Consider the following 26,175-nt stretch of genomic DNA (forward strand, 5'->3'; position numbering starts at 1 on the left):
TCTAATGTTTGGAAGAAAGGGATATTGTTTTCTTCCTGCTGCTCAATTTTAATAGAACACAAGTTCTCAGCTGATTTATTTTTGTATCCTGCCAACTACATGCTAAATTTTGTAAAAACAATCAGCATAAACGGCTAGTTTAGGCTCCTTTAACTACAGCCTTCAGGGAAGCTGTAAGCAGATCGAGTAAAATTGAACATTTTGTAGCTAAATAAATCTTTAAAGAGACAAACAGGAGGTTAAACGCAACATTTTAGATGGAATGGTGTTGTGGAAATGTATAAAAAAAGAAACAATATTTGTTTGTTTTTTTAATTCAAGCATGTGTAAGCCTTTTAGACTCTAGTAAATCACAAAACTTGTTTTATTTATGAGCCTGTAAATATGCATAAAACATGGACTTTAAGTTCTAGCTAGAGGCATGTCAAATGTTGTCAAAATGTATTGAATCAAAACGCTTCCTCATAATCCAAATAATAAAGTGCAGGTTCAAAAGTGAGTGTTGATTGCGATCATTATTCATCAATATATATATATATATATATATATATATATATATATATATATATATATATATATATATATATATATAGTTACTGCAGCAATAGCAAAATGTTTGTTATAAAAACCATATATTTCACACATTTATTTTAAATAACTGCTTTATTTGCTGCTCCTCGTCAGAAATTTGACATAAGCTGATTACAGAGAAGGAGAAGGGGGTAATACGGTGACAAAATGTACATAATGTACATAAAAAAACAATAAATTACTCTGGAAAACAAAACGTTTTAGAGACGTTAATATTTACCACCTCAGTACATATGAACAAAGTAAATAATTTAATGCTACTGAACTTTGTTTGGACAAACAAATGGTTCATCACACTTTGAGCAGTTGTTGTTTGGTTCCATCTGTAGATGTGTTTGTTTTCACACAGAACAGTTAGGTAGCTACTATATTTCCGGGAACAAAAATGAAACTGTTGTGGATAAGTTGAGCGTCTGATTGCACCTCAACCAGAACAGATTATGAGACTGCGGGTTCTATTTTGTTTCATTTCTATTAACGACAAAAGCACACAAATTAAAACTCGTCTCCGGGGCCTAAGCATTGGCACACACTCGGCCCAAAAGTGCATTTCAGCTCGCCTCATTAAGATAGTTCCCATGAAGTGTATCGTTGCTGGAGGAACACATTGGTGAAATGGTGATGAGCAGGCTCGTCCCTCAGTGTGCTCTCGCTCACTGACAACATTCTTTAGGCACAGAAAAATGAACAAGGCACCTCTAGCATTTTTGAAGCGTTAACACTGTCGAGAGCAGCAAATTATACACAGTAGCATCCAGGTCTCGTTTATTTCTCAACCAAAATGCTTCAGTTCTTCACGTGAAACAGGTCTTGACAGATACAACAATTTATAGTCTTTTAAGACAGTCGTCATGTTTTTTTTAATTTAAAAAAAAAAACAAATGTGCTTCTTCTCACAAATTAACTAAGACTTACATTCTGACACAGACCTCAGGGAAACTTCACAAATGAGTGGGCTTGTGAGACGTGAGTCAAAGTATATTTGTTTTCACAGTGGCAACAAAACAGAGTAAGAGGGGAAAAAAAGAACATAAAATTTATATATCTTCTCATTTTAATAAATAATGAGAACCCTGCTGAACACAGCAGTAACGTGATGTTAAACTAAATAAATAAAACAAAACATTCAAAGCTACATTTTAATCCCCTCCTTTCACCGCCTGAGTACATCTTTTGGTTCCTGGGCTGTACCTGATCCTGACCCTGGTCTGTGCGCTGGAATGTTAAGGTTAAAGGTCGAGGGACAGTGAGACGGAAAGTCGACGCTAAGGAGGTGCAGGTGGCAGAGCTCGGCTTCAGGGAAGATAAAAAAGGAGTGAGGGAAGGAGGAGGAGGAGTGTTCTTAGCGGAGGTGTTGGGGGATGATACTGCAGGAGGTGCTTGTGGTGGTGTGGTCCTCAGTCTGTCTGCCCTGACCTGTCTCCCCTGTCTCACCTGCTGCAGGCATGAAGGAAGCATCAGCAAACGCTGAGCTGTGCAAAGCCGATCAACTTCACCTCGTCTGGGATCTCCGTGTCATCACAGGTGGAAGCCTGCACAAAGAAACAGAATCTTTCAGCTTTCTTACGGGGATTATGAAGCAGTCTGAGTGGAAAAAGTTCAAAAACGTCCACCATTTGATGGGGTTTTACTGGCTTTTCTTTTAAAATGACATATAAAGTCATTTGTGTATACTGTTATTACTATTTTATATACAGCACTAAAGGTTTAAACTATTCCTATTTTTGATATTTTGCTTTCAGAAAGCGAGACATTCTTGTAGTCCCTTTGAGTGAGAGTGATCAATATTTCTCCAGTCTGTCTAAAGGTCTTTCAAAGTTTGTTTTTTTCAACTTTGGCTGCTTTTTTCACTCATTTTCAGTCTAGTACCTGACCATTTTAAGAGGAATGTCTTGTGTTTGAAAGGCTTTGACCTATAAATCATTAAGGCATAAAAAAAGGGCAGTGCTGTGTCGACATACAACAGACAACTTAGAAAATACTCCATTATAATTGGGATCTTTAGGTTTATTCCTTAAAGACTTTCAGGTACTCTTTATTTATTTTAGATATAGGTTTTATTTGTCCTTAAACTTCTTTTTGTCCTCCACTAAGCACACACTGCACAATATGCTGTCATCATCAGGGACAAGTATTAGCAAAAAATAAATGAAAAAGCGGCCACGGTCCAATTAAACATTTTGAAAGACCTTCAGAAAATTTTGAGAACTATTGATTAAAACCCCTTTGAAAGATTCAAAGAAAGTTTGGGACACTAGAAAAAAAATAGTTTAATATCAAATCTGACAGTAGCAACAAGTGACCTACATAGTTGTTGGTGGATTTGTTGTTTCTATCAACAAATCCACCAAATGGGTATTTGTTTTTATTGTTGACAAATGGATATCGGGTGGATTTGTTCCACAAATGTGGATTTCTTCGTTTTGTCAAAATGGTTGACTGATTAACTCTGTAACTGATCAGCTGTTTTAATAAAATGATTAACAGATGACTACACCCTAAACAGCCCCATCTGACGAGGCACTATATTTATTTTACTTCTAATTAGAAAAGCCGATTAATTGCCCAACCAATTTGAAGCGAGCAGTATTGGCCAATTTTTACATAACTGTCAATCGGCCATGCCAGTGCATATTTAATCAATTATCAGGTAGGAAATGTAAGATGCAGCAGCAGCTGCTACAACCAGCTCACAATTTAAACATTTTTTAAGCAAGGAAGCTGTTCTCTATATTACTTTTATATGTAAAAATTCCTCTAAGGGTTGCTAAATACATGTATTTTGTTAAATGATAAATATATAATGACCAAAAAAAAATATGCCCTAATTTCTAAAAAACTGCATCTGTCAAAAACTCATATCGGTTGACCTCTACTGTCTGTGGTCAGTCCTTTATTCAGGCGTCTTAAAGAAAGATTTCAAGAATAAATGGTTTATCGAACAGCTTTGGGGCTCCGTCCTTTTACAGGTTATCTGGGAGAGACGCGTCTGAAAGCTCTGTCTCTGTCCAATCAACAAGGAGTCAGTGATATCAAAAGTCAGTTTCTGTGAACTCAGAGTTTGCAGTGATCTCTTGTTCACTTCAGCCGTAAAGCTGCCATAGAGCCATCCCACTCCATAAATTGTATACATAAAGTGTTATGAACTGTCCCCCTTGTGAGGGTAATTATTCTCTCTCCCTGGGTTTTATGGCACTGGCCTCGTAACTCTCCGCTTACAACGGCAGAGCTGAGCTCCAGTGTGGATTTAACGCCGTCCTCAGTGACGCAGCTTTAAAACCAAGGCTCTCATACCGACGTGAAATGGTCAAGTCAGACTTCACTTTGAATCCCCAGAGATTGGTGAACTGGAGAACGAGCTGTTCATACGGTAAACATGCCAGAAAAGATCAAATTGTACAACATGAACAGAAATATTGTCTGTGTTCTGTTTTACTTTCAGGTTTAGAGGAATTTTCACTTTTAAATCCATTTCTTTGTAACATTCAGATAGTCAAAATGAGTGATTCACATATGAGCTGTAGAAAACACAAGCACATAAACCAACCTGCAGAGTTTATAAAGATTTAACAAGAAGCAGCAAACAGCAGAAATAAAATATTTCTGGTATTGCCTGAAAATTGTTTGACCTACAGTGCATCATAAAGAGAAAAACCAAGGACAGCACGCGACTTTACTGGACACCATGCAAACTTTTTAAAGATGCCACAAAACAAAAAGCTGTTAAACTGTAAACCTTATGCAGAGCTGTGTAGGTCATGTGTTTACTGTGCAGATTTATTACTCAAGCAGTGTTATCAAAAAGAAAAATTCCAAACTGAATTGGATTAGATTACTTTACCTGGTTCAACAAAGTGAATCTTGACACAACAAAAAGTAGTAATTTATGTCTAACCTTTCGTTGCCTCTGAAAGTGTTTATGACTGGACAAACAATACATAAAAATCCTAGAACTGTATGAACAGAGTTAAATCGATGTTTTAATAATGCCAGTATTAAAAATGTGGGGTTTAACAGTTTGTTTAAAGCAAACATGTCATGTTTTATACTTAACGTGGTCCTGAAAATCCTCTCTACTCTTCATAGTTTTAAAAATATTAGAATAAAATGTGACCCAAAGCATGAAGAGATTTAAACAGAAGCCTAAAAACCTGATTAAGAACCAAATTTAGAAAAATGAAATTATCTGATGTGACCTCCTTGCATAGGTGCTTTACTCATGTGTGTGGGTTTTCTGACATGAATTCTTTTCTTCAAGTATTTCCACAACGTTTCTGAATGAAAAGAACGATAATTTGACTCAGCAGTTCAAAAATAATGCCTTTCTTCCTCTTTTAGCCTTCTTTTGTTAAACAGCTTGTGTGCTTAGGCTTGTTTTAACCCTAACCCTTCATAACCCCCTTTATGTGGAGAATTTAGAACCGATGCAGCAAAAGTAGCTAAAACAATAATAGTATTACTGTTAAACAGATGGGATGCATTTGTTTATGATTCTCCAAACATAATGTGTCTGATTTCATCTATATGTTACAATACCCCTGGGAAAAAGCATAACTCTAAATGTAACCTTTAGAACTACAGCTAATCCAAGAGGTTTTGAATATACACACATTTCTCATTTGACTAATAAAGCTCTCTGTATAATAATCTGATGTTTGAGGCTACATTTATGCAAATAAAAAGTTCACAAAACCTCAAGTACCACTGTATAGATTACTTGTATAGTGTCGGCTCTCCTTTAATTCTGTTCTTTTTTCCCCTTTGTGTTACCAACAGAAAAACCTTGGCAACAGATGCTCTTTCATCCCGAAGCCATTTGTTTTGTTTGAGGCATTTCTATTAACTCCAGCTCCTACATTTCTCTGCAGACCATATGCATCAACAGGCTGTTACCAGCTGGACTCTGTCGGGCACGACACAACCTAAGCAAGCTGCCATCAGCCGTCAATCATCGGAGAACTCACCAGCTTAAAGGTCAAAACTTTGTAGGTAATTGGGTCATCTACAATCTTTTGAAGGTTAGCAGCAACTGCAACGGAGAAGAACAGTGTTCAAATGATTTCAAGCAAGTTCAAACTATATGACTCTGAAGAGGCCAGTGTTGATATCACTGAGATTGTTACAAAAGCAATGGACTTTATAGATAAAAAACAATCCACCTTTGCTAATAAATATACTTTTTAGCTGATGTGTTATTGTAAATAAGTCAACATGTTATTAGAATAAAGAGATGTAGCATTACCAATTACAACATCAAGTCCATTGACCAGTCCAGCCGAGAAGAGCTCCTGGGAGACGCCATCAGCAGTATCTTGTGAGGGAATAACATAAACACTGAACCTGTGATACTCCTCTTCAAGAAAATTGTGTTACACACAGATTTAGATGGTGTCAGAGCACACTGACATTACCCATTGCACACAAAGACTGATAGAATCAGAAGATGTTATCACAAAAGGAAGCAGCTCTTACCTCGGCCCGGGGTGAACTCAAACCGGATGTCATTTAGCTCCTTTTTGGAGTTCCTGAAAGAGAAGACGGGTGAGTGCAAAGCCGGAACCTGATATGACACATTTGACAGCAGCTTCACTTTGAGATTGGCAGCAGAAGGTTGGGGAAACAGGAGAGAGATCAATGCTTGAGTGGAAAAGTAAAAAAAAACGATGCCTGTGAACTAAAAAGATGAAGAAATGTGTTCTGAAGCACAAAGGGAGACGTGGGATCTGCTCACACCACGGTGAGAGCTGAAACCATAAGTTTTCAGCCTATAGTCTGAGACAGATAATATCTCATGCTGTCACTGACTTTATCTGCCTATCAAGATTCTCAGGCCAAAACACTAAAAAGAAAAAAAATTAACATTTATTCAGTGTCCATTAAGGTTTATATTTCACCTTCCTCTTCCAGCCCTCTTTTTCATTTCTTAGTTTATTTTAGCTGGGAAGGTTGTGTGCTTGCCTCTCAATCATTTCCCCACATCAAATCAACCCTCTCCAAAGTTTTTCCATTAAGGAGGGCGTTCAAACTTCATACGCCGTCTGAAGAATTGCATCGCTTAAACAACAAACACCACCATTAATAATCCCGATTAGTCATAGTTTATCTCTAGGTGGTGCTTTTTACTGCACCCAGAGACGGGCTGACTCATAACTGGAGTCGTGTTTTCGCTCACCTGAAAAATGTATTTTCTCACCTCTCTCTCCTTTGTTTTGGGATTTACCAACTTCTGAGAAATTTATTTGTTCCTTTCCCAGCTAAATGTAGCACCAGGTTCACATGGGCGTCATTAATCTTGTCTGTGTACTCGCTGGTGCTTAGAAAACAGTTTTCTGCTTTGCGGTGAAGATGAGGGCTGTGAGACGAAAACAAGCGTACGGCTGGACTCGCTGTTGTCAGAACAACAGTAGTATTGAGCGAAAGATTTAATCTAGATCTAATGGTTTTGCCACTATCTGCAACAGTAATGTCTTAGAAATCTGGCCTATAAATAGGAATTCTGGTCACAGGTGCAGCAAATGAAGGTAATTATTTTAGGCCATTTACCTTACACATGGATGGTAAACACATTTGACGAGATAAGTAATTTCATTTTCTATAAAAGCTCGACAGCACTAAAAAAAAAATGTTGTAGCTGTCAATGAGAACACCGCACAGAGGAAATATCTCATTAGTTTTTAATATACTGAACAATATGAAGGTAGCAACTTAAAAGACTCGCTCAGATCCTTTGAAGTAGAGCTCTGTGGAAAGCTTATGAACAATTACTATCTTACCTGTTTTAGATAAATCTTAGATTGACCTCAGTTTGGAGAACAAGAGTTTAATTCTGAGCAGACTGATGAGCTCAGGGCTAACTCATTTCACTCTCATATTACCCCTGTGCCCATCTCTCTGCATGGACTTCCGATAAAATCAGGGTTCAATTTCAACTCCTTATTTTGGATAACAAAGCCTTAAACAATCTGGCTTCGACTCACATCAGTGAACTCTTAACCCTTTTCACTCCTAGACCCCTAAGGTCTTCTAATCCAGACCTCCAGGGTCCCAGCATATGGAAGTTCCTCTAGAAGTCAGGATTGTGAGCGGTCTGAAGTGTTTTAAATCACAACTCAAAGTGTCTTTTTAAGATGCGTTTGTGTTTAATACTTCAGTTTTAGGTCTAATTTTTTACATTAGATCAATGCTTTTGAATTGTCTTAGTGCTTTTGTTTATCTCATTCTTGATTTTATTCTCATTTTATGGTTTTGTTTGATGATTTGATTTGATGTGAAGTGCTTTGTAACTTTGGTTTTTAAAGGTGCTGAAACAAAAATGACTTATTTACTTACTTAGCAAGTTATTCCAACAAAAATATTGCAATGTTCCTTTTGGAAGTACTCCAGGATGCAACTAAAGTGCTACTGCTAGCTGCTGCAGCCACTGTTTGCACTTGCAAACAATTAAATAATTCTATGTAAAATATATATATATATATATATTATAAAGAAAAAATGTGTAATGCGGAGATTTACAACAATGTAAAAAGAGCATTTGAATGAACCTGTATAAAAATTTTGAGTTGTTTTAAGACTGCAGCAATCCACGTTGGTCTTGGCCTTACTCAGACTAGCCATTAACTCATCAGTTCTGTCAGTATAAACTGTTTCTCCAAACTGAGGTCATTCAAAGAACTACTACAGCTATAACATTAACCTTTCAGGAGGACCCCACTTTAAAAGATCTGAACTATCACATTATTGTTTCCATCATCTGCTGCTTTCAGGGAAATCTGTACTCTAAAGCTGCAAAAAGGAAAAAAAAATACACAACAGACACAACACTGAGGATTACAGGGTGTGAATTAAAAACAATCAAATTCTGGCTTGTCTTCTCTGTAACCACTTGACTTTCTACATGCACCATGCGGGGGAAATCTGTACTGAAAATATGTTTGTGTTGAGGGAGCATTTATTTTCTGTTACAGGCAAAAACAGATAATGTTACAACCCAAAACAAGTCCTGGGAGAAGATTAATCTGCTTCATTCTAGTCCAGGTAAATAAATCACTTGACAAGCCCCCGACCCATATTTTAAAGAGATTAGACCCATAAGTCAACTCAACTTGCACACAGCTAGTGACACTTCCAAAAAAATACATCTATATTTGTTTTTTTACATGAAAAAAACAACTGTAAATCACATTGAAGTGATTTACAGTCACTTCGGTGCGAGTCTAAATAAATACTTTTCTTTTAGGCATTTTGTCAGCTGAAAATGAAACATATCTTTTCTGAGCAGAAGGAAACAGAGCTGGTTGTTTACTGCCAAAGCTGAAGAGTCAACATGTTTTTATCAGATGATCATGAACACTGAACAGACAAAGTGTCTTCACTCTGAGTCCATAGCAAACATGCTTAATGATGCCTGAGTTTACAGACAAAAAAATGGTCAAATTTTATCCACAACACTATTTTATATGTATACTTTAACACTATGAGTGGTCATTTTTCTTTGTTTTATTTTATTTTTTTTGTATGTGAGGACTGCAAAACATTACTAAGTCAGGTTACAAATAAAAATTAGACCAGATTGATCTTCTTGAAATAGAGAAAAGTCTGTGGTCTAAGTTGTCAACCTTAAGAACATTCAAACAAGAAACAACGAGTGGAAATCTCAAGAAATACGATTTCAAAGTTGTCTGCACCAACCAGCAGTGACCCAGGGTTACTAATAAAGGAACTAAATGTAGAAAATGTAAATGCAATAAACACAACAGGGCTCAGAGAAACAAAACAGGAATCTTATGTTACCCAGACCTCAGAAATTCATGCATGGAAATATTTTCTGTTTCTGTTCGTTTAAAAACAGAATGAAATACACTTAAAATAAGTATTTCGCTGGAGAAAAAAACTAGAAAATCATTTTTATTCAATTCATAAAGGATAAGCTCAAGCTCTTACACAAATAATTAAAAGACTGTAGTTTTTTATAGTTTTACGACAGAGGTAAAATATTTTTAATTAATATTATGGCCACAAACATAAATTTTAAGTGTTACTTTTAAAACCTTATCTATAAATTCACAGTTGACATATTAAAAGTTTATTCTTTATGGCTGTGAGAAAACTGTCAAAAGCCTTCTAACAAATTTCCTTCTGTCTAATTTATAAGCTGAGGCCCCCGCAAAGAAATTAATAGGGAGAAAGAAAAACAAGAAACTAACATTCCTGGAAGGATTGCATATTGCCAGCCACCCTGCATGCCAATTTTAAAAAAAACAATCTTGCATAATCTGTTAGCACTCAGAGGATGTGATAGGGAGCTTTTATCACACCAAATTCTAGCTCAATATCTGTAAAACTGACTGACTTATAGTCTTTTTTTGTGTTTGCTAAGGTGGACTATTTTGCATCAAGTTGATGCCAAAAGTTAATCAGTAGTACATGTATATCCGGCGATTACTTCCTGTGAGTTTCATTGAAGTTCATTCAATAGTTCATGAGATATTTTGCTAACAGACAGACAAATACACACAGAAATATCACTCTGTAGCTCATCTCATTCTGCCCTTTCCTTGGTCATTTCGGCTTCAGTAACAGAGCCCCAGTAGCCACACATTATATGCATTTTCTTTTCTAATCTGCTCACTCTGATATTTTCAAGAGTTCTTGATGCTTTCAGAAAAAAAAGGTCTGCCAGTTCTGAGCCAAATGTTGAACATAAACTAATCATACTGCTGCTCTGATCTCGCTCTCTTTGCGTCTGAGACGATCATATTACCATAAACCTCAGCTAATCAGCTGTAACTTCCCTCTCTGCTGTGAAAGGAAACCAATTTAAGTGTTTATTTTTGTCGCTCCGATGCAATTGCTTCTAGGTTCTCACCTTCTTCAAATCATTTTCAAAGTGTCAAGTAGTTTCACATTAAAGCCTTACGATGTGTTTCGTTTTCACGTGCATGCTTAAAATTCTGTTTCTTGTGCCATTTTTAAACGGTTGAGACGGGCTCGTTTTTACTGGTGTGATGCATCGCTGCCTCTTTTTTTTTTTTTTTTTTGGAACACGCCGATGAGCAGGAACAAAGGAGGGCAAACACTGAGGTTCTGAAAGGATTAAAGCAAATCAAAGGGGTTTCAGGTCTGTTTTAGGTCTTATTTCTACAAAGAAACAAAAGATTTACTGACGGAATTGTCAGCAGGCTGGTGTAGAGCGTGAATACTTTTAATGTGGAGCCATGCTGCTGTAATGTGTGCAAAATGCAGTTTGGTTTAGCTGTATAACCCAAGGCCTTAAAGATATCACCTTTATTATTGGGCCTTCACAAATATGCAGATTGCCCATGTCATGTACACTAACACAAACTATATTATTGCAACACTGATATTTAAACTATATGCTATTTTGTATTTAAACTGTGTGACTATCCAGCTTGTTAAAAGCTTGTAGATGATTGCATTATTTTATCAACTACAGTTTGTACAGTTTTAAGGTGTTTAAATGGTTTCAGGTAGTCAAGATATACCATCCATCAGAATCTTTAAGTTGCTTTTACATCTCAGAGTTAGATATGGATGTAAAGAAAGACTATAAGCCGATAAATCAAAATAAAAACTACAAACTTTAGCTTTGCTTTCAGAAGTCCTGACAAAGCTTTTTTTTTTTTACCCCGTATCCTCCTCTTCACTGCCTCGCGTGCTGCCTGATCCTGTGAACAGAAAGTCATCTTATTCAGCCTCCACAACACAGGAGCTCAGCTAAAGAACAGCGAGTTCAGTCTTTTATCTTCCGAAAACTTCTGTGCTGATTCATTTTAAAATATAACAGCCAGAAATTCTCAACAGAGCAGGAAGACCAAATTCTCCCACATTAAAAAAAAAAAAAAAAAAAAAAACTGTTTTGAAACAGTTCATAACCCAAAACTGACACATAAAATACTCAAAATAAAGTCTGTAAATATAAGCTAAAAAAAATGTGACAACTGTAAAAGATAAACAATTTTAAACATGTCAGCAGCTTCTTTTTTTAAAAGAGGTCTCCTGTATTTTGCTGTTTCGATAAAACAAGTATGTTTGGTTGAGTGTGTAAAAATACAAAATAACATGTCATTAACTTGAGCAAGAAGAGGGAGCTGGAAAGATTACCCAGCGCAGGAAAAAGCTTTTCTTCGAAAACATATTGTCACCGGGCTTTCAAACCTAGATCCAAGTAGGTTTCCAACACGCAGCTGGAGCTCTGATGGAGTATTCCTTCCAGAAACAATATTTGACAACCTCACATTAAACACCAGAAGGCTATTTATTTGTGGAAATTGGGTCAGTATAGTTACATTTAAAAACCGTAACAATAAAAGCTTGAGTTGCATTAAAATGCTAGTAAACATCTTGTCTGGGCAGCAAGCTTGAGCAAACGGAGGGAAGAAATCTGAAAACAAAGTATTTCACATGTTGTTTTTAGTGCCATGTAAGAATATTCACAGTTAGCTGCCACTTGTTGTGTTTGTTTTTTTTTAAACAACGTTTTGTTGCTTAATAAAATGATTTTTATGTGCTGGGAGGAGGGAGACCTTCAGATCTCTGCTCAAACAAGAGTCTGCTCAGCAAACGAATCAACAGGGAGCTACAGGCAAATGCTCAGCTGTCCAAAAACTCACAAATGGGTGTTTGTTTCTGCATGTCTCCACTCCAGTTCTATTTCTAGGTTTTTAAGATTTGCAAGAGATTGACAAAGAAATGAAAAATGCACTGACATACAGTACCGCCAGGCTAATTGAGTATTGATCTCTGAAGTAAATGGTGCCACTATAAGATTTGCCGCTTCATCGCAATAAGATATCAACAGATAATTATGCTTCACTTTGTCATTAACATATTTTCAGCAACAGCAATTATACAAAAAGAGCATTGTTGTGCTGTAAATGAAATTAGATTGTGAATCACAAATAGCAAACTCGGGACCCCGATCGTTTTGCACGACTTGACACGAGATTTTGTCCATCGGTCTAATTCACAAAGCCGTCTCGAAGTGAGCTTCGCGTCTCAAACCTGGCTGCCAACCACGCAGCATCTCTCTGCACTGGCCCAGTTTGCCCAGATTTAAATGAGGTTTTATGCATGCATTTAGAGACAAACCTGCCCATGATTATGTAAATAACAGCCTGGTAAAATGCATCAGATTCTCAGAAACAAGTGCTGTTTGCCACACGCGGTGTGCGCGAACAAATTACCGTCTCCTGAGAGCTCGTTGGATTTGCATCTCAGAGAAAGGAACAGAGGAAGTTTAACAGTCTGCTGTACTTTTGCCTTCACAAAAAAAAAAAAAAAAAAGAGGACAGGCATGTCAGGAAAGGTCTTATTCATTCTTTCTTCCAGTGATAAGAGTCAGACGCTGTTGCATTTATAAATAAATTGTCAAAGAAAAGTGCATAAAACCCTTGTTGCCGTTTCACACTTAGGATAAAAAAAAAAAACTACTTGTGATTCGAGAAGCTTTCAGCTGGTTCTTCACATCGAGAACTTAAACTGGAATTAAACCTCGCTGTGTTTCTGACGAAAAAGAGTGCAAATTACCCACACTGGCTGAGCTGGATGGGTGTGGCTGCACCAGCATTTTCAGTAATTAGAGCAATTTGCTTTGTGAACCCAAAGCTGAGACGGAGCCGATAGTGGGAGCAAATTATTTACCAAAAATTAAGCTGCAAGGACATTCTGCACACCCTCGGTGCATCTGCCTTTCTGTATTTTTCTACATTTCAACTAGAACATGAAATAAAGTGAGAAGACAGCTGGGTATTCATTCAGTTGCAAGGACAAAACCCTTGAATCTATAAGTGGTCTGTATGTTGGAATCAAAGCAAAGTGATGACACAGCCTGAAATGTGCACTGTATAAGCATGCAGTGTGATTTATGGAGGAAACTGTCTTCAGTCTTACCGTAGCCGTAGTACCATGTTAACAGCACCCTGAATGAACGGTGTATTTTCATACGGTTCCACCTGAATCCAAACATATAGCATAATAAATCACATTTTCTCTACTCGGCAGGAAGTTAAAATCAGGTAAACAAACAAAAAAAAACTGATATAAAGCATTCACTGCAGAGAAAGATTAAGACCATGAGAGTAAACCAAAAGTTGGCACAAAAAATGAAACCAAACCTCTTTTGACCACAGCTGGAGGAAAAGTCATAAGGGGAAAAAAGGGACAATAGATAAAGATGTATAGTGTGAGTGTCTAAGGCTGTTATTAAATACTAAATTACCTGTGGTTTTTATGGATATAATGAAGAAAAAAATGGCTGCAGAATGGCTGTTGTAGTTAATTCCTGACTTGGGCATAAGACTACACCTCAGACTGCTTTGGCTCTATTTCAAAATGACATGAACCTTAGAAAATGAGTTACAATAGTAGTAAGTCTTCAGATGAGATACACCTATCTACTGAGCTGGCCCTGTCAGGCAGACAGCCATTTACTCTGAGTTATTACTGCCTAGAGCATCCATCCAGGAAACAGAAACTCCCACATGTATACACACACACACAAGCACGCCCACAAACACGCATGCAGAATACAGACACACACACAAAATCATCAAGGTCATTGAATCATGACAAATTAGTGCTGCTTCTGCTGAATCCCTCACCTGGGGATGCTGAACAGACAAGCCTTCTATGGGGATACTGTTGGCATCTTCCTCATTCTAGGAGGAAGGAAATGAGAGGAATAATTGCACAAATGCTTGGTAAATATCAAATCAGAGCTCATTTTATGAAGACAACTGAGCAAAGCCGATATAAACCAATGATACAGCGCATTTAACGGTCTTTGATAGACTATTTAAAGCATGTTCTGGCGGTTTTGGGTGTATCCAAACAAATCTGAAAATACGATTCTCATATAAGCGTCTTTGGAGCACAGGTTACGTGACAGGATTTCCAAAAATGCACAACAGCAGCGATAAAATAACCTGTTTGTTTATAACAATGAGCTTCTTTACACATAACACAAAAAGGTATTCATCATTTCAACTTCAAGTTGCAAGTGATATGGAGATGAGACGCCAACTTACATCTTTGGCCTCATATTTGACCCTTCGAGACTGGAAGGAAAAGATATTATATTCACATTATCTGGCACAGTAAATCCAATAAAACCAATAATAAATACAAGTAATCACATTACATTTTCTCATTATAAAAATGACAAATTTCACACCATTATTCACATTTCTCTAGTCATCCATATTCGTTCAACCTCCTTGTATAGGCTACCTCTTTTTTAAAAAGTGCAACCACTTGAAGGTAGCAAGCTTGAAATAAATAAGAAGAAGCAAAAATAACATTTTATCGGCAGTAACCTCTTCTCTTAAATCATCGCTGTCAGTGAATTATTATTTATTGCATCGTCTAATGAAGTTGAGTAGTTTTATCAAAGGAATCTTTGATCAAAGCAGTCTTCTTCCTGCTGCCTAAAATCTTTACAGCCATCTATCAGCTCATTACAGTAACCTCATGGCAGACCCTCTCAGACATCTGCTTCAAAACTAACTGATCGAGGAGGGCAGGAATGAACAGAGTCCAAAACAGAAGGGGGGGGGGGGGCATGCAACACTTTACCAGCATAGCTTACTTCAAAATGCATAGTGGATTCGTTCTAAATGCATTTTACTGACAAAAAAATAAATAAACATCACAATCCGCTGATTTTCTTGCTTACCCTGCCCTGATTCACCGCCGTCTTTGCTTCCTCACTGCCCTCGTCCATTTCGTCGTCACTCCACTCCCAGTCTCCATCTTCTGTCTTGTGCAAGTGGCCACTGGAGCCTGGGACTCTCCTCACCTTGACCAACACAACACACACTTAGAGTCACTTTTTTTTTTTTAAACTGCACTTGCAAAAACATTATGCTATTTATCCCAATTCAGTTCAGAGGCATTGAAAATGCGGCACGTGCATGAAAAATGAACATTCTGCTTGTGTTCCAACAGCAGAGCAAGAAACATGTTCCTGTTTCTTTTCTAACGTAGACATTCAAAATGATATTCGACAAGCTACGATTGTGACATTTCTTATTAAAACACAGTTGAAATGGTTTGAAAATCATTGTACTGTGCTTTGATTTTGCGCAGGGACTTGAGATCTCCGAGGTCAGCGGATCAGATGATTTTAACAGTTCTAAGGACGCGATGCAAGCTCAGAGCTGCTGCAGGTCCAAAACTGCAAGGATTTGTCACTGCATGTTAGGCAGGCTCCCTCACTTGGTATTTTTAAATCTTGTTTAAAAAAAAACATACTTTTTCCTCCCTGGCCGTCACCCAGTGTGAGATGACTTTGACCTTATTGTGCTTTTGTAGATTTATATATTTTATCCTTTGTGTGCTTGTTTGTTTTCTTGTACAGCACTTTGGTTGGCCTTGTTGCTGTTTTTAAAGTGCTTTTTAAATAAAGTGGTATGGGTGTCTAATCCTAACAAAACCGATACAAGAAGTAAAACAAAATCACTGTTTTTTGGGGGGGTTTTACAGTGTGGAAAAGCACATAAGATGTGCAGTTCAGTCTAACAGTGTGAGGTTAGATGAGCTGTAGAGTCAGCACACAAAACCGTAAGCCAGCGGCCCCATAAATTCCCAGGGCTCTGGACGAGGTCAGAGTTAAAGCAGCTCTAGCCTTCTGCTGGTGTCGGGTTTGCTTTCCAAATGTGAGAGAGGACAAAGACACCCCCAGTTCTGCTCAGGGTCTCCGAGCGAAACAGACACAGATCAACGCACTCCAAAGCCGAACATGATCACCCCCACCGACAGAATTCAAGGTTTTTTTAAAGGCTACAGCTGCAACACTTTCTGGGTAAATTTGCTCCTTTTTAAAAATCAGGCTTCAGAAAGCATCCAAGAGAAGCTCAATCAGTTTTTGATGATCATTTGTGTACAAGGCTATTCATTAAAACTGAAAGATGTTTCATTTTCTATTTCATCCTGTTTTAAAATAATGTTTTTCAAACCGACGTTGGTTGCAACATTCAACATTTTTAATCAATAAAGGCTGCTGTTTGTTTATTTGAAGTCTCAGCTGGGTGTCAGTGCGCCCTCTGCTGGATCTCCAGCTCAAATACAACCGTATTGTAGAACGTAATCTTGTTTTACATTTAAATTAAAATGTGTCACATTCTTGTTTATAGGTTCAAACTGAGGCATCATCCGCTCTTCCCATTTCATTTCTTTAGAACAGACTTTCCATTGATTCACTCCAATCATTAGATAGCATCTATAATTACTTTATGATGACAAAATCTGCCAGCTCTTGTTCATTCACTTGGGTAGGTAAAAGGAGAAATGAGATCCTCTTTAAATGAGCGCCCAGCTGTACAGCTTCAGGTCTTATTGTTGAATATTTATTCCCTTTGAGTCGATATGAGTACAGAATACCGCACGAGGCAATGAATCTCAAGGAACAGAGGTCCAAAAGAGGAAAATGCTGCAGATGGAGGAGGTCAAAAGATTTAAAGAGATTGTCTAATGAGAGGTGCTGAGTAAAGAGGTTTGGAAGCGGCTAAGGTCACAGCATCCTGGGATGGCAGTGCTTCCAAAGTATTGCTTGTCTCGGCAAGCTTTGGGTAATGTTGCTGAGTTTCGAATGTGGATGACTCCGTAGGTCAAATCAGCACAAAACAACAAGGACGCCGGCTCCGTTACTCACAAATTTCCATGACTGCAATTACACTTTTAACACAACTCAGCATATAGGAACGAAGGGAATATATTACAGAAAGTATTCAGTTGGCCCATTTTATTCTCTTTGAAACAAATTCCACTGACTAAAATTACATTGAAGAAGCAATTTTATTTATTATAATGACTCATTTATCAAAAGTTTTTTGCTGCAAAACCATAACACTGAAGTTCATTTTCATTCTAGCCTCCCATAACTGCATGACTGTAAATAATTAGAGGACAATGTTTGCCCTTTTTTATGGAACCTCTAAATATTTACGTAGCAGTCTGTGCCCTCGGAGTTGTTGCTGCTACAAGCCACTAGTTCACACTTAAACCATCAACAACATTACGGCACCCTGGCCTGTTTGTGCGTAATTACAACGTCACCCACAGTAGTGCTCATGCTGTGTACTATGCCCTTCATTTACTCCCAACCATGTCAGTAGATTTCCACCCCCTGCACTCGGACACTCTGCCTTCTGGCAATGCCCTCTGTGATCCCGCTCCTGTCCTGGGCATTCAGGCGGATTATTATGTGAAGCCAATATCGGCTGCCTCTGAAAACTGCACTTCCTCTCCATTAAACTACGAGATGTGGGGCAACACAGCAAGCAAGCCGATGAATACTTTGTGCCATTCGTTTTTGAAAGATGTTAGCAATCCATTTACCCACGTTTGGCTTTGCGCATGCAGGAGGCTGCTCTTACAGGCTGCCGGCACAAGCGTTAGTGCATCACTGCACAGCGTGACTTTTATGCCACAGTGGCCCACATTTTTACATCTTTTACACAACAGAGCATGCAGTGGTTGATGTTTTGAAAAACGACAGCGCGCATACGCTGTGTTGACTGTAAATGCTGGCGGAGAAAGCCACGTCAGTTGATCGCACGTTTTACTCCTGCTGAAATAATAACTACGATCTTTTACAAGGTGTAAACTTTGTAAACATACCTTCTTTGCTCTCTGAGAAATCTTTGGTGCGCAACTCAAAAGCTTTTCAACGAGATATTCCTTGGTCTGCAGGACAAAAAAAAGAATTGAGTAACTAAGAGAAAATCCGAACAATTACAAGTTTATTGTTTAAACACAAACCTTTAGGTAACTGCAGAGGAAAAAATAGGTTAAAGTTGAAACAGAAGTGTGATGCCTACAACCTGATCCTGTTGTCACATTCACAGAAACAAAACTATGTCCTGAAGGCTATTGCTGAAAGATTCGTACAATATTTGTTTTGTAACACAGATACAGAAACAGAAATTTCACAGAAGAAAAGCCCAAGTTAAGATCTGAAACATGTAACTGTGACAAGACACTGCTAACCACCTGCCCTGCTGTAATTTATTATTTTCTTGTGTATTAAAACTAATAAAACCTTTGCTTCGGCACACTTTGTGATTTGATAAACCATTATAAACTAACACGAAATCACTGAAACACATGAGTGAGTAACTGTTGGGCTTGGCATGAAGCCACCAGCAAAACATTAATAACAAAGCCAAACAAAGACAGTGTACCAAATATTTGAGATGAGACAAATACCTTGGCCTTTTGGAAGAATTTGCACTTCAAAAGCTCCGCGGCTGTAGGCCTAGAGATAAAACAAACACACACACACACAAAAAGAAGGAAATTAATAAAAGAAAAGCCTGAAAAATTGAATGTAGGCAAGGAGGGTGCTTCTGAATAAGGGACACAAGAAATTCTTCAGCTGAAAGCTAAACAAAATGGCTTTTTAATATTGAAAAGCACAGGCGCCGCTTCTACATGTTCACAACAAGACCCGAGTAAAACAGTAGAATAAAAACAAGAATTGCAGTGTTTAAAATGTATCCAAACACAGAAATCACTGAATGTTAACAAGGATAGAGTTCTTGTTATTGACCGCAATCTTCAACACATTTAGCTGATATCTAAAATAAGATGCAAACCTTTTAGCAGGATCCTTTTGAAGACACATTGATATTAGCTTTCTAAATGATTTGCCGTATTTTTTGAGCATTTCCTTGTCTTCTACGCCCGTCTCCAGAGTGGGTGGATCGTTTTGCAGAGTAAGCATTAAAACCTGAAAACACAGCAAAAAAAAAAAAAACAACTCAAAAACAACCCACATGCTTTTGTTCCAATGCAACAAAACACAAAGTAGATGACAAAATGAGCTGAAAAGCAAACATCCTTTATGTGCATGTTGTCTTGCTGGTTTATATATTGTTCCTGCTTTTGATGAAATCTCTCCAAACAAAAGCAGGTTATAGAAAAAGTGGAGCAATCCAACTGTGTGTTCCCTGCGTTTTCCTTTTCTCCTTTCCAGTGAAAGTCACGGGAGTAAAACGTCCGAATGATTCACCTGAAGCACTCACCTTCATAGGAGGGTAGCGGTGATAGGGCGCAGATCCTGTTGCTAACTCGATGGCTGTGATTCCAAAACTCCATATGTCTGCTTTGAAATCATAGCCTCGAACCTGCAAACACGAATAACAACGGCATCATGCATACCTGCACTTACAGCTCAAGAGCTTTTTGTTGTTAATGATTAGCATCTTTAAAAAAAAACAATAATGTACATTAAGATGTTTGGCACCAACTAAACAAAACTCTGCGAGAAAAGATGATCTTTGAGATGAGCTCACCTGTTCCATCACCTCTGGAGCCATCCAGCAAGGCGTGCCAACAAAAGTCTTTCGAACTTTATTTCTAGTTACGTCGCCTCTTGTAGATAGGAATGCACTGACTCCAAAATCTATGAGAGCAAATAAAAAAGAGCTTTAAATCACACCTAACAGTTACAATTTAGACTACCATGCATATCTTTTAAAGCTCTTTTCTTTATTGTACTTTTACCCTGTTATTGTTGCATTTTTAAAAGGCTGTTTAAATGTAACACTTATGTCAGTGCTATGCTTATGGTACATATCGTCATACTTTATGAGCTCAAGACTAAATAAAAATAAAAACTAGAAGTAATATACAGTCATTTATTTGCTTAATATTCTTTGATAAAACACTTGTTTGATCCCTGCAGGGCTAATAGTAAAATTTCAGGACTTTTAATTGGTCATAGATGTTTTTTATCTTTATTTTTGTTCCCATATATTTGCTGGTGTGACTCTGTGATGAGATTAACATTGATTAGGACACAGAACATTCGAAAGCACATCGGTGCAAGTCTTGAGAAAAAGTAAAACAAAGTATTTAATGTCAATTTGTTTCCTCTATTAATGAAGAGATGACCTTTTGCAATGGATCTTAATACTACAAACAGCTGTTCTGATGTTACGGAAGCCGTGGGCTTTAAATGTTGAGGGAAACATTGGCAAAATTCAGGTCTATAATTCTCACTCGCTAAAAGAAATACGTTAGAGTATCAGCATTTAATCTAGTTTGAAAAAGTTAAACTTTAATTGTTTCTGTGTGGTGCATATATAGGAAATCCTTCCTATGAGTCAGTCTTGTTAAAACTATTTTAAAAGTGTGAATATAACGCTGTCAATACCAAAAAATAGATTTTGATTTTGCGGGCTGCAACTATTTGTGCACGTAGGAAGATACTGTCACCTAAAGAAGACACTGCTCCTATACTGCTCAAAATGCCACATTAGAGGCTGATTCTCGTTTCATAATTTAATAAAACATGAAACACATCTGCCTAATGTCTGCCCAGTGGTTAGATTAGGACACTTCAAACGAGAAATGAGAAGCTGCAATTCTTCACCGGCTAAATCAGCAATCAGAACAGACTTGACCTTCCTGGGAGGCAGTGGGCTTCAAGAGACAAGTGTGTGAAACAGAAGTGGATAAGACCTGCTGCTGTATGTGTTTTGAACATAAAACCATGTTGAACTAATTTAGGAGGGCGAGTTTCTGGTTTAATGTGGGATTTTAAAATTAACACCAGGCAGAAAAAAGAGAGAAATCCAAACAAACCTGCAATCTGAACAGAACCGTCTTCTCCCAGAAGTATGTTCCCAGCTTTCACGTCCCTGTGGGGAACAAAACAATCACAGAGTAAATCATCAGAGCCACGAGGAGCAGCATTGATTCTTCCATCCGTGCTGATGAGTTAAACTAACTATCCTGCCGAGAACTTCTGCCTGAGGGGCAAACAGAGGTTTAGGCCTGGCTCTCACTGACCTTGAAATCCAGGAAGTGTGCAGAACATCACAAACTGAGTTGAAGCTTAATTTATAGGCTAGATCTTTTTGATTGCAAACATTTTACAATGATTCAAATGGCAATATTCTAATTTTTTTTTTACTGAAATTGACAAAGTCTCTTAATTTCTAAGATTTGTATATAAAAACTAAACAGAACATTCTTCAGTACAATAAAATTAACAGATACAAGAGTCACCTGTGAATCTGTCCATTTCTGTGGAGATAATCCAGGGCCTCCAGAACTTCCTTTAATATAGTGGCGATGATGGGCTCATCTAAATATCGATTTTTATCATCTTCTTTGCTGGAATGCTTTATTATATCCAGCATAGAGCCTAAAACGACACCAAACACAATCAAAAACATGCTGTTCATTTTCAATCATAACTACCAGAGGCCTGTTTTGAAGCTGTTCTTCGGACGGCGCTCTTCTGGGCAGAGATCTCTGAGGTTGTTCCTGGGATCACCAGTTTGGGGGTCACAGCACCAAGTGATCCAATGACCACTGCTACCACTGAGCATCTCTAATTCCTCTTTTAGCTCTTAGTATTTCTTGAGCTTCTCATGCTCCTTCCTCCAGATGTTACACTTTAGGATTCCTACATCTATCCCAGCACCTATCTGTTGGTGCTACATTCTGCGCAGAGGCTTATCTTTTCATGATGGTTCCTCGTCTTCCACATTGGGTTTCTGCCATCCGAGGCATTCACTGAGCAGTTCATGATTGGGGGATTTCTTCTTTGTTGTTTTATCCTGTATGATCGATCTCTGATGGTCACTAGTCCTCTGCCTCCTCCCTTTCACTGAGTGTTCAGTGTCAGGCAGCCGGACTTGGGGTGAAACCCTCTGTGCAATCTGAACTATCCCTTTAAATGTTTTCAAAAAAAGCTATGCTTGATGAATCACAGGCAAACCTTTCAAATGTTTTTAAACTCAACACTTTTAGCCAGTTAGACACAAAGGCAGGTCGACTGAATGTCACTGTAGTCAGATGTTTTACATCTCTTTTTTTATTTTTGAGTTTCCTGTTAGAGATGACAGAAAAAGTTATTTGTTCAACAAGCAGCAAATCAAGCAGAGACATGAAAAAAAATCACATTTACATAGCAGGATCGACACTTTTGGGTATAATATTAAGAAGTGTTAAGTCAGGATGAAGCTTACCGCCACTCAGAAGCTTCATGACAAGCCAGAGCTCATCCTTCACGACAAAGGAGGTGTAGTAGGTGACTATGTTTGGATGGTTGCACTGACTCATGGCGAGAATTTCTTTCTATTAGAGGAGAGAAATGACATGCCATTAAATGTATAAAACATCTCTCTTTTAATCAGAACTTTTGTTCCAACTTAATGATCTGTAAGAAGCCTTGCTACCAGCAGGAATGTGATTTTACTGCTGTGCAACAAATGATCTTGTGTCATAAACTGCAAAGTGGATTAGTTTTTTTCATGAAACAGAACAATAACAATACGGATCAGAGGTAATGTAGCAGCACAGAGTTGGAGAAAGAGACAAAAACACGAGGTTGAGAAAACAGCCCATATTATTTGTCCTCACCAACAGCTCGTCCATGCTGGTCTGGCATTTTTCCAGGTTGATTCTCTTTATGGCAACACGCTCCTGTCTGGGGGTGCAGAGGGCTGCCTGAACCACAGCTGTGGCCCCGCTGCCTGCAATCACAGCCACGCAGGACACGAGCCAAGAGGGATTAACGTCACACACACACACACACACACAGCTGGAAGACTTTAAAATTCAGCGTCACTCCATGGCCTTTGTGCTCAGGTAACAGCTTTCGTTTTTCACGGCTGAAGTAAACAGAGTTCAACGTGCGTCGCTATTTTAAACGAGACACGCTCAGTGAAAAATAAAAAAACGAGCGGGGTTGAGTGGTGAGGCTGTTCACGCCAAGATGCTGCAACATACTGCTTGCCAGCTGATAAGGCGCAGTCAATAAGTGAGATCTGAATGCTTTCCTGTTGATGTTCAGCACGGACAGGGGTGGTCTCTTTATCATGAATTACATGACATTTAAAAACATCTCCAGAAAACATCTTCATTCCCATATCTGAGATCACTACTCTTGCTTTAATGTATATGTTTCCAAATTAATAAATATAAGTCAACACTACACACTAAAATTAATCTTTAGGTGACCTATTTAAATGCAGATAACGTAATAAATGATAGATTTGTCCAAGTGTTTTGCTTAAAAAGCCATTGTGTAATAAACCATCACCAGGGCTCTGATGCCATTCAAATAAACTGGAGCAGCTCATAATAAAGAATCTAAATCTGTCATGAACTTTATTTTTACTTCCACTCGTGTTCATAACTTTACCCAGAATTTCCAGTGAATTATTTTATTTGTTTTATTTTATACAGCCACCCTGGTGGTACATAATAAATACATATAATATAATCTTATTAGACACCAAGTACACAACATTACAGAACAGATAACTTCTCATACAAAGCACTACAAACATCTACGCTTAATATAGATGTAACAGAAATACACTTCAGCAGTAACACTAGGAAGAAATAAAATATTTTGATACTTTAGTAGAAAGATTATTTGAACAGTGAAATACTGATTAGGCTGCATTACTTCATTAATGAAATGATATTTTGCAACAGGGTTTCTGATTTTTAATTTTTTGCTGTTGTGAGAGTCTAAAACTATTAGATTTTGAATAAAGGTACTCATTGCACTCATTACATTAAACATACGTAAGCAAAATTTGTGAGGGGATGCAAAAAAAAAGCACGTTTGATTACTTATGCAGCTGAAGTGAATGAAAATACATCAACAATGGCGATATCCGTGGAAGAACTGCTTGGGGTTGAGATGTCCAACAACTCTGATGTACTGATATGTATTTACACTCAGATTTGTTGAGTAAAGTATGCAGATGAATCTGTTTCGTTTACATTGTAGATCTGCTTCTAAATACATTTGGAAACTACTGGAGTAAACTCTTCCAAACTGTACCGTTTGATGTAGTTCAGGACAAACTATTTTATGTTAGATTTCATAGTTTGCAATGAGAAAGCTCAATACTAAGTTAGATAAATACTGTTCTGGCCTTTAAAGTATTTCTATAGGACAACTGTTTAATAATGTTTAAGTGAAATGTGAAAGCAATGGTCATTTACAGTCTAAATTATAGTTTTTTTATTTAGGGTAGGGGATTTGAGAGGCTAAATTGTTCTCTTTTCATTCTATAATTGTCTGATCATTATAAATAATTCCAGTTCCCTTTTTTTATTTTTATTTTTTTTTTTTNGGGGGGGGGGGGGGGCACATTTCTGATGCTACTTTGGTTAGTATTTCATGTGCCATCAACAGAAAAGTCCCGGCGGTAGAGATTTCAGTAAAATGTAAAATAAATAAAATATATGTATAAAAAAGAGAACAAGTTGTATCGCCGGCCGTCTAAAATCTGAGGCACTTATTCAATGTGACATTTCCACCCCCGAGCAACAGATCTGTGAACATCCGCATTGCAAAGCAGACATGAGGGGGTAAAAAGAAAAAAAAAAAGCCGGTAGGCCCTCGGCTTCCCTTACAGCCTCTTCCACCATAACACCCACAGTCCCCCCCTCCCCAAACCCAAACACACACACACGCACACACACATCTCCGGGTACTAACCTATGACTCCCTGCAGCTCGTAAGACTCCCTGCTAATTGGCCAGCTGGTTGTCACCGCGGGCTGCGGCGGCGGCGGCGGCTGCTGCGCCGGCGGCTGCTGGGGGACGGCAGCCGGAGATTCGCCTTGCTGGTCCGCCATGATGATAATGAGGATGAGGAGGAGAAGGAGGGGGGGGGGGGGCGGAACGATGCGCCAGTTAGCCGCCCCTGTCGCCTGTCTGTGTCGGTCGGAGGAGCAGACGGTTTGACCTCACCTCCTCCTCCTCGGTGGAAGTGTCAGCTGGCAGCTGCAGCGCGACAACCACCGCCGACACGAGCCGAGCTCAACCCGGAAAATAACGGAACACGCACACATGCGCGCGCGCACACTGGCATGTCAGTTCGCCACGCACAGGAAGACCTTGCTCAAAATCACTTTTAATCTTCTTAGAAGAACAGCTGACGACTAAAGAGGCGCAAATTAGCTCCTTAGTAATGTATCTTTTAAGTAGCCTAACACGAGTAAAAATAAAGAAGTAAATAAAATTATCTGTTTTTATTATTATTGCTTTACATTTAAACAGAGCGGCTTGTCATTTAGTGTTAGTGCCACTGACGCGTGTGTGTGACGATTTAATGTGTCACAGCTGAAACTGCACGTGACGCTGTTCACAGTGTCCACCAGATGGCGCCATCACACCACGCCCGGTGTGACGACTGGAGCGGTTTTACAGCAAAAATCAGCATACAGTGCCCTTGGACAGCCTCTACGGAAGCCCGGTGAGAGTCATACTAAGGGCTGAAAAAAAAAGTTTAATAAACAATTCACACAGAAATACCTGCTGCGCACCAGACAAGTGGCTGATTGGCATCAGCAAGAGATTAATTTAGTCTCGTAAAGGGAAATAAGAAATTTATTTGAGCTATATTTGGATCTCAAATCACATTTGGATTGCTTTGACTGCAGTTATATCATTCGTCTTACCTTCATTGAGTTTTTGAATAACATTATCAGGAATATTTTGTGTTTTCAGAAGGTGGATATATATTCTTCTGAAGCCATTCTCTAAAATATTTTGAGTTTAAGGACATTTGGTTCACTAGGCTAC

At 38.2% G+C, this 26,175-nt stretch overlaps 1 protein-coding gene across 2 annotated transcripts; it reads right to left on the reverse strand.

Moving 5' to 3' along the window:
* Positions 1–644: 644 nt before the first annotated feature.
* stk39 (serine threonine kinase 39) lies at positions 645–25,626 on the reverse strand. 2 transcript variants are annotated; one of them, XM_017424554.3, is made up of 18 exons: positions 25,088–25,614; positions 22,987–23,099; positions 22,593–22,701; positions 21,625–21,763; positions 21,199–21,254; positions 19,905–20,014; positions 19,635–19,736; positions 19,206–19,339; positions 18,817–18,865; positions 18,229–18,294; positions 15,284–15,406; positions 14,637–14,666; positions 14,211–14,267; positions 13,501–13,562; positions 6,064–6,116; positions 5,834–5,902; positions 5,556–5,620; positions 645–2,123 (listed from the first exon to the last, which is right to left on the reverse strand). In XM_017424554.3, exons 1-18 carry the CDS (start codon positions 25,224–25,226, stop codon positions 2,049–2,051), a joined length of 1,551 nt encoding a protein of 516 aa, XP_017280043.1. In that variant the 5' UTR covers positions 25,227–25,614; the 3' UTR covers positions 645–2,048. The 2 variants fall into 2 exon arrangements, with proteins under 2 accessions (XP_017280043.1, XP_024863469.1); XM_025007701.2 differs by lacking the exons at positions 645–2,123; positions 5,556–5,620; positions 5,834–5,902; positions 6,064–6,116 and adding an exon at positions 8,747–11,276 and having other exon boundaries at positions 25,088–25,626.
* Positions 25,627–26,175: the final 549 nt, after the last annotated feature.

Source organism: Kryptolebias marmoratus, linkage group LG6 (assembly GCF_001649575.2).
Source record: "Kryptolebias marmoratus isolate JLee-2015 linkage group LG6, ASM164957v2, whole genome shotgun sequence".
NCBI lineage: Eukaryota > Metazoa > Chordata > Actinopteri > Cyprinodontiformes > Rivulidae > Kryptolebias > Kryptolebias marmoratus.

What these genes read in the sequence shown, in the direction of transcription:
- stk39 (XM_017424554.3), bottom strand. Translation starts at nt 25,226, where the DNA reads ATGGCGGACCAGCAAGGCGAATCTCCGGCTGCCGTCCCCCAGCAGCCG. An exon ending in CGAGCTGCAGGGAGTCATAG is followed by an intron (nt 23,100 to 25,087) that starts GTTAGTACCCGG and finishes CTGTGATTGCAG; the next exon opens with GCAGCGGGGCCACAGCTGTG. An exon ending in TGTCTGTTCAGCATCCCCAG is followed by an intron (nt 13,563 to 14,210) that starts GTGAGGGATTCA and finishes GTTTGGATTCAG; the next exon opens with GTGGAACCGTATGAAAATAC.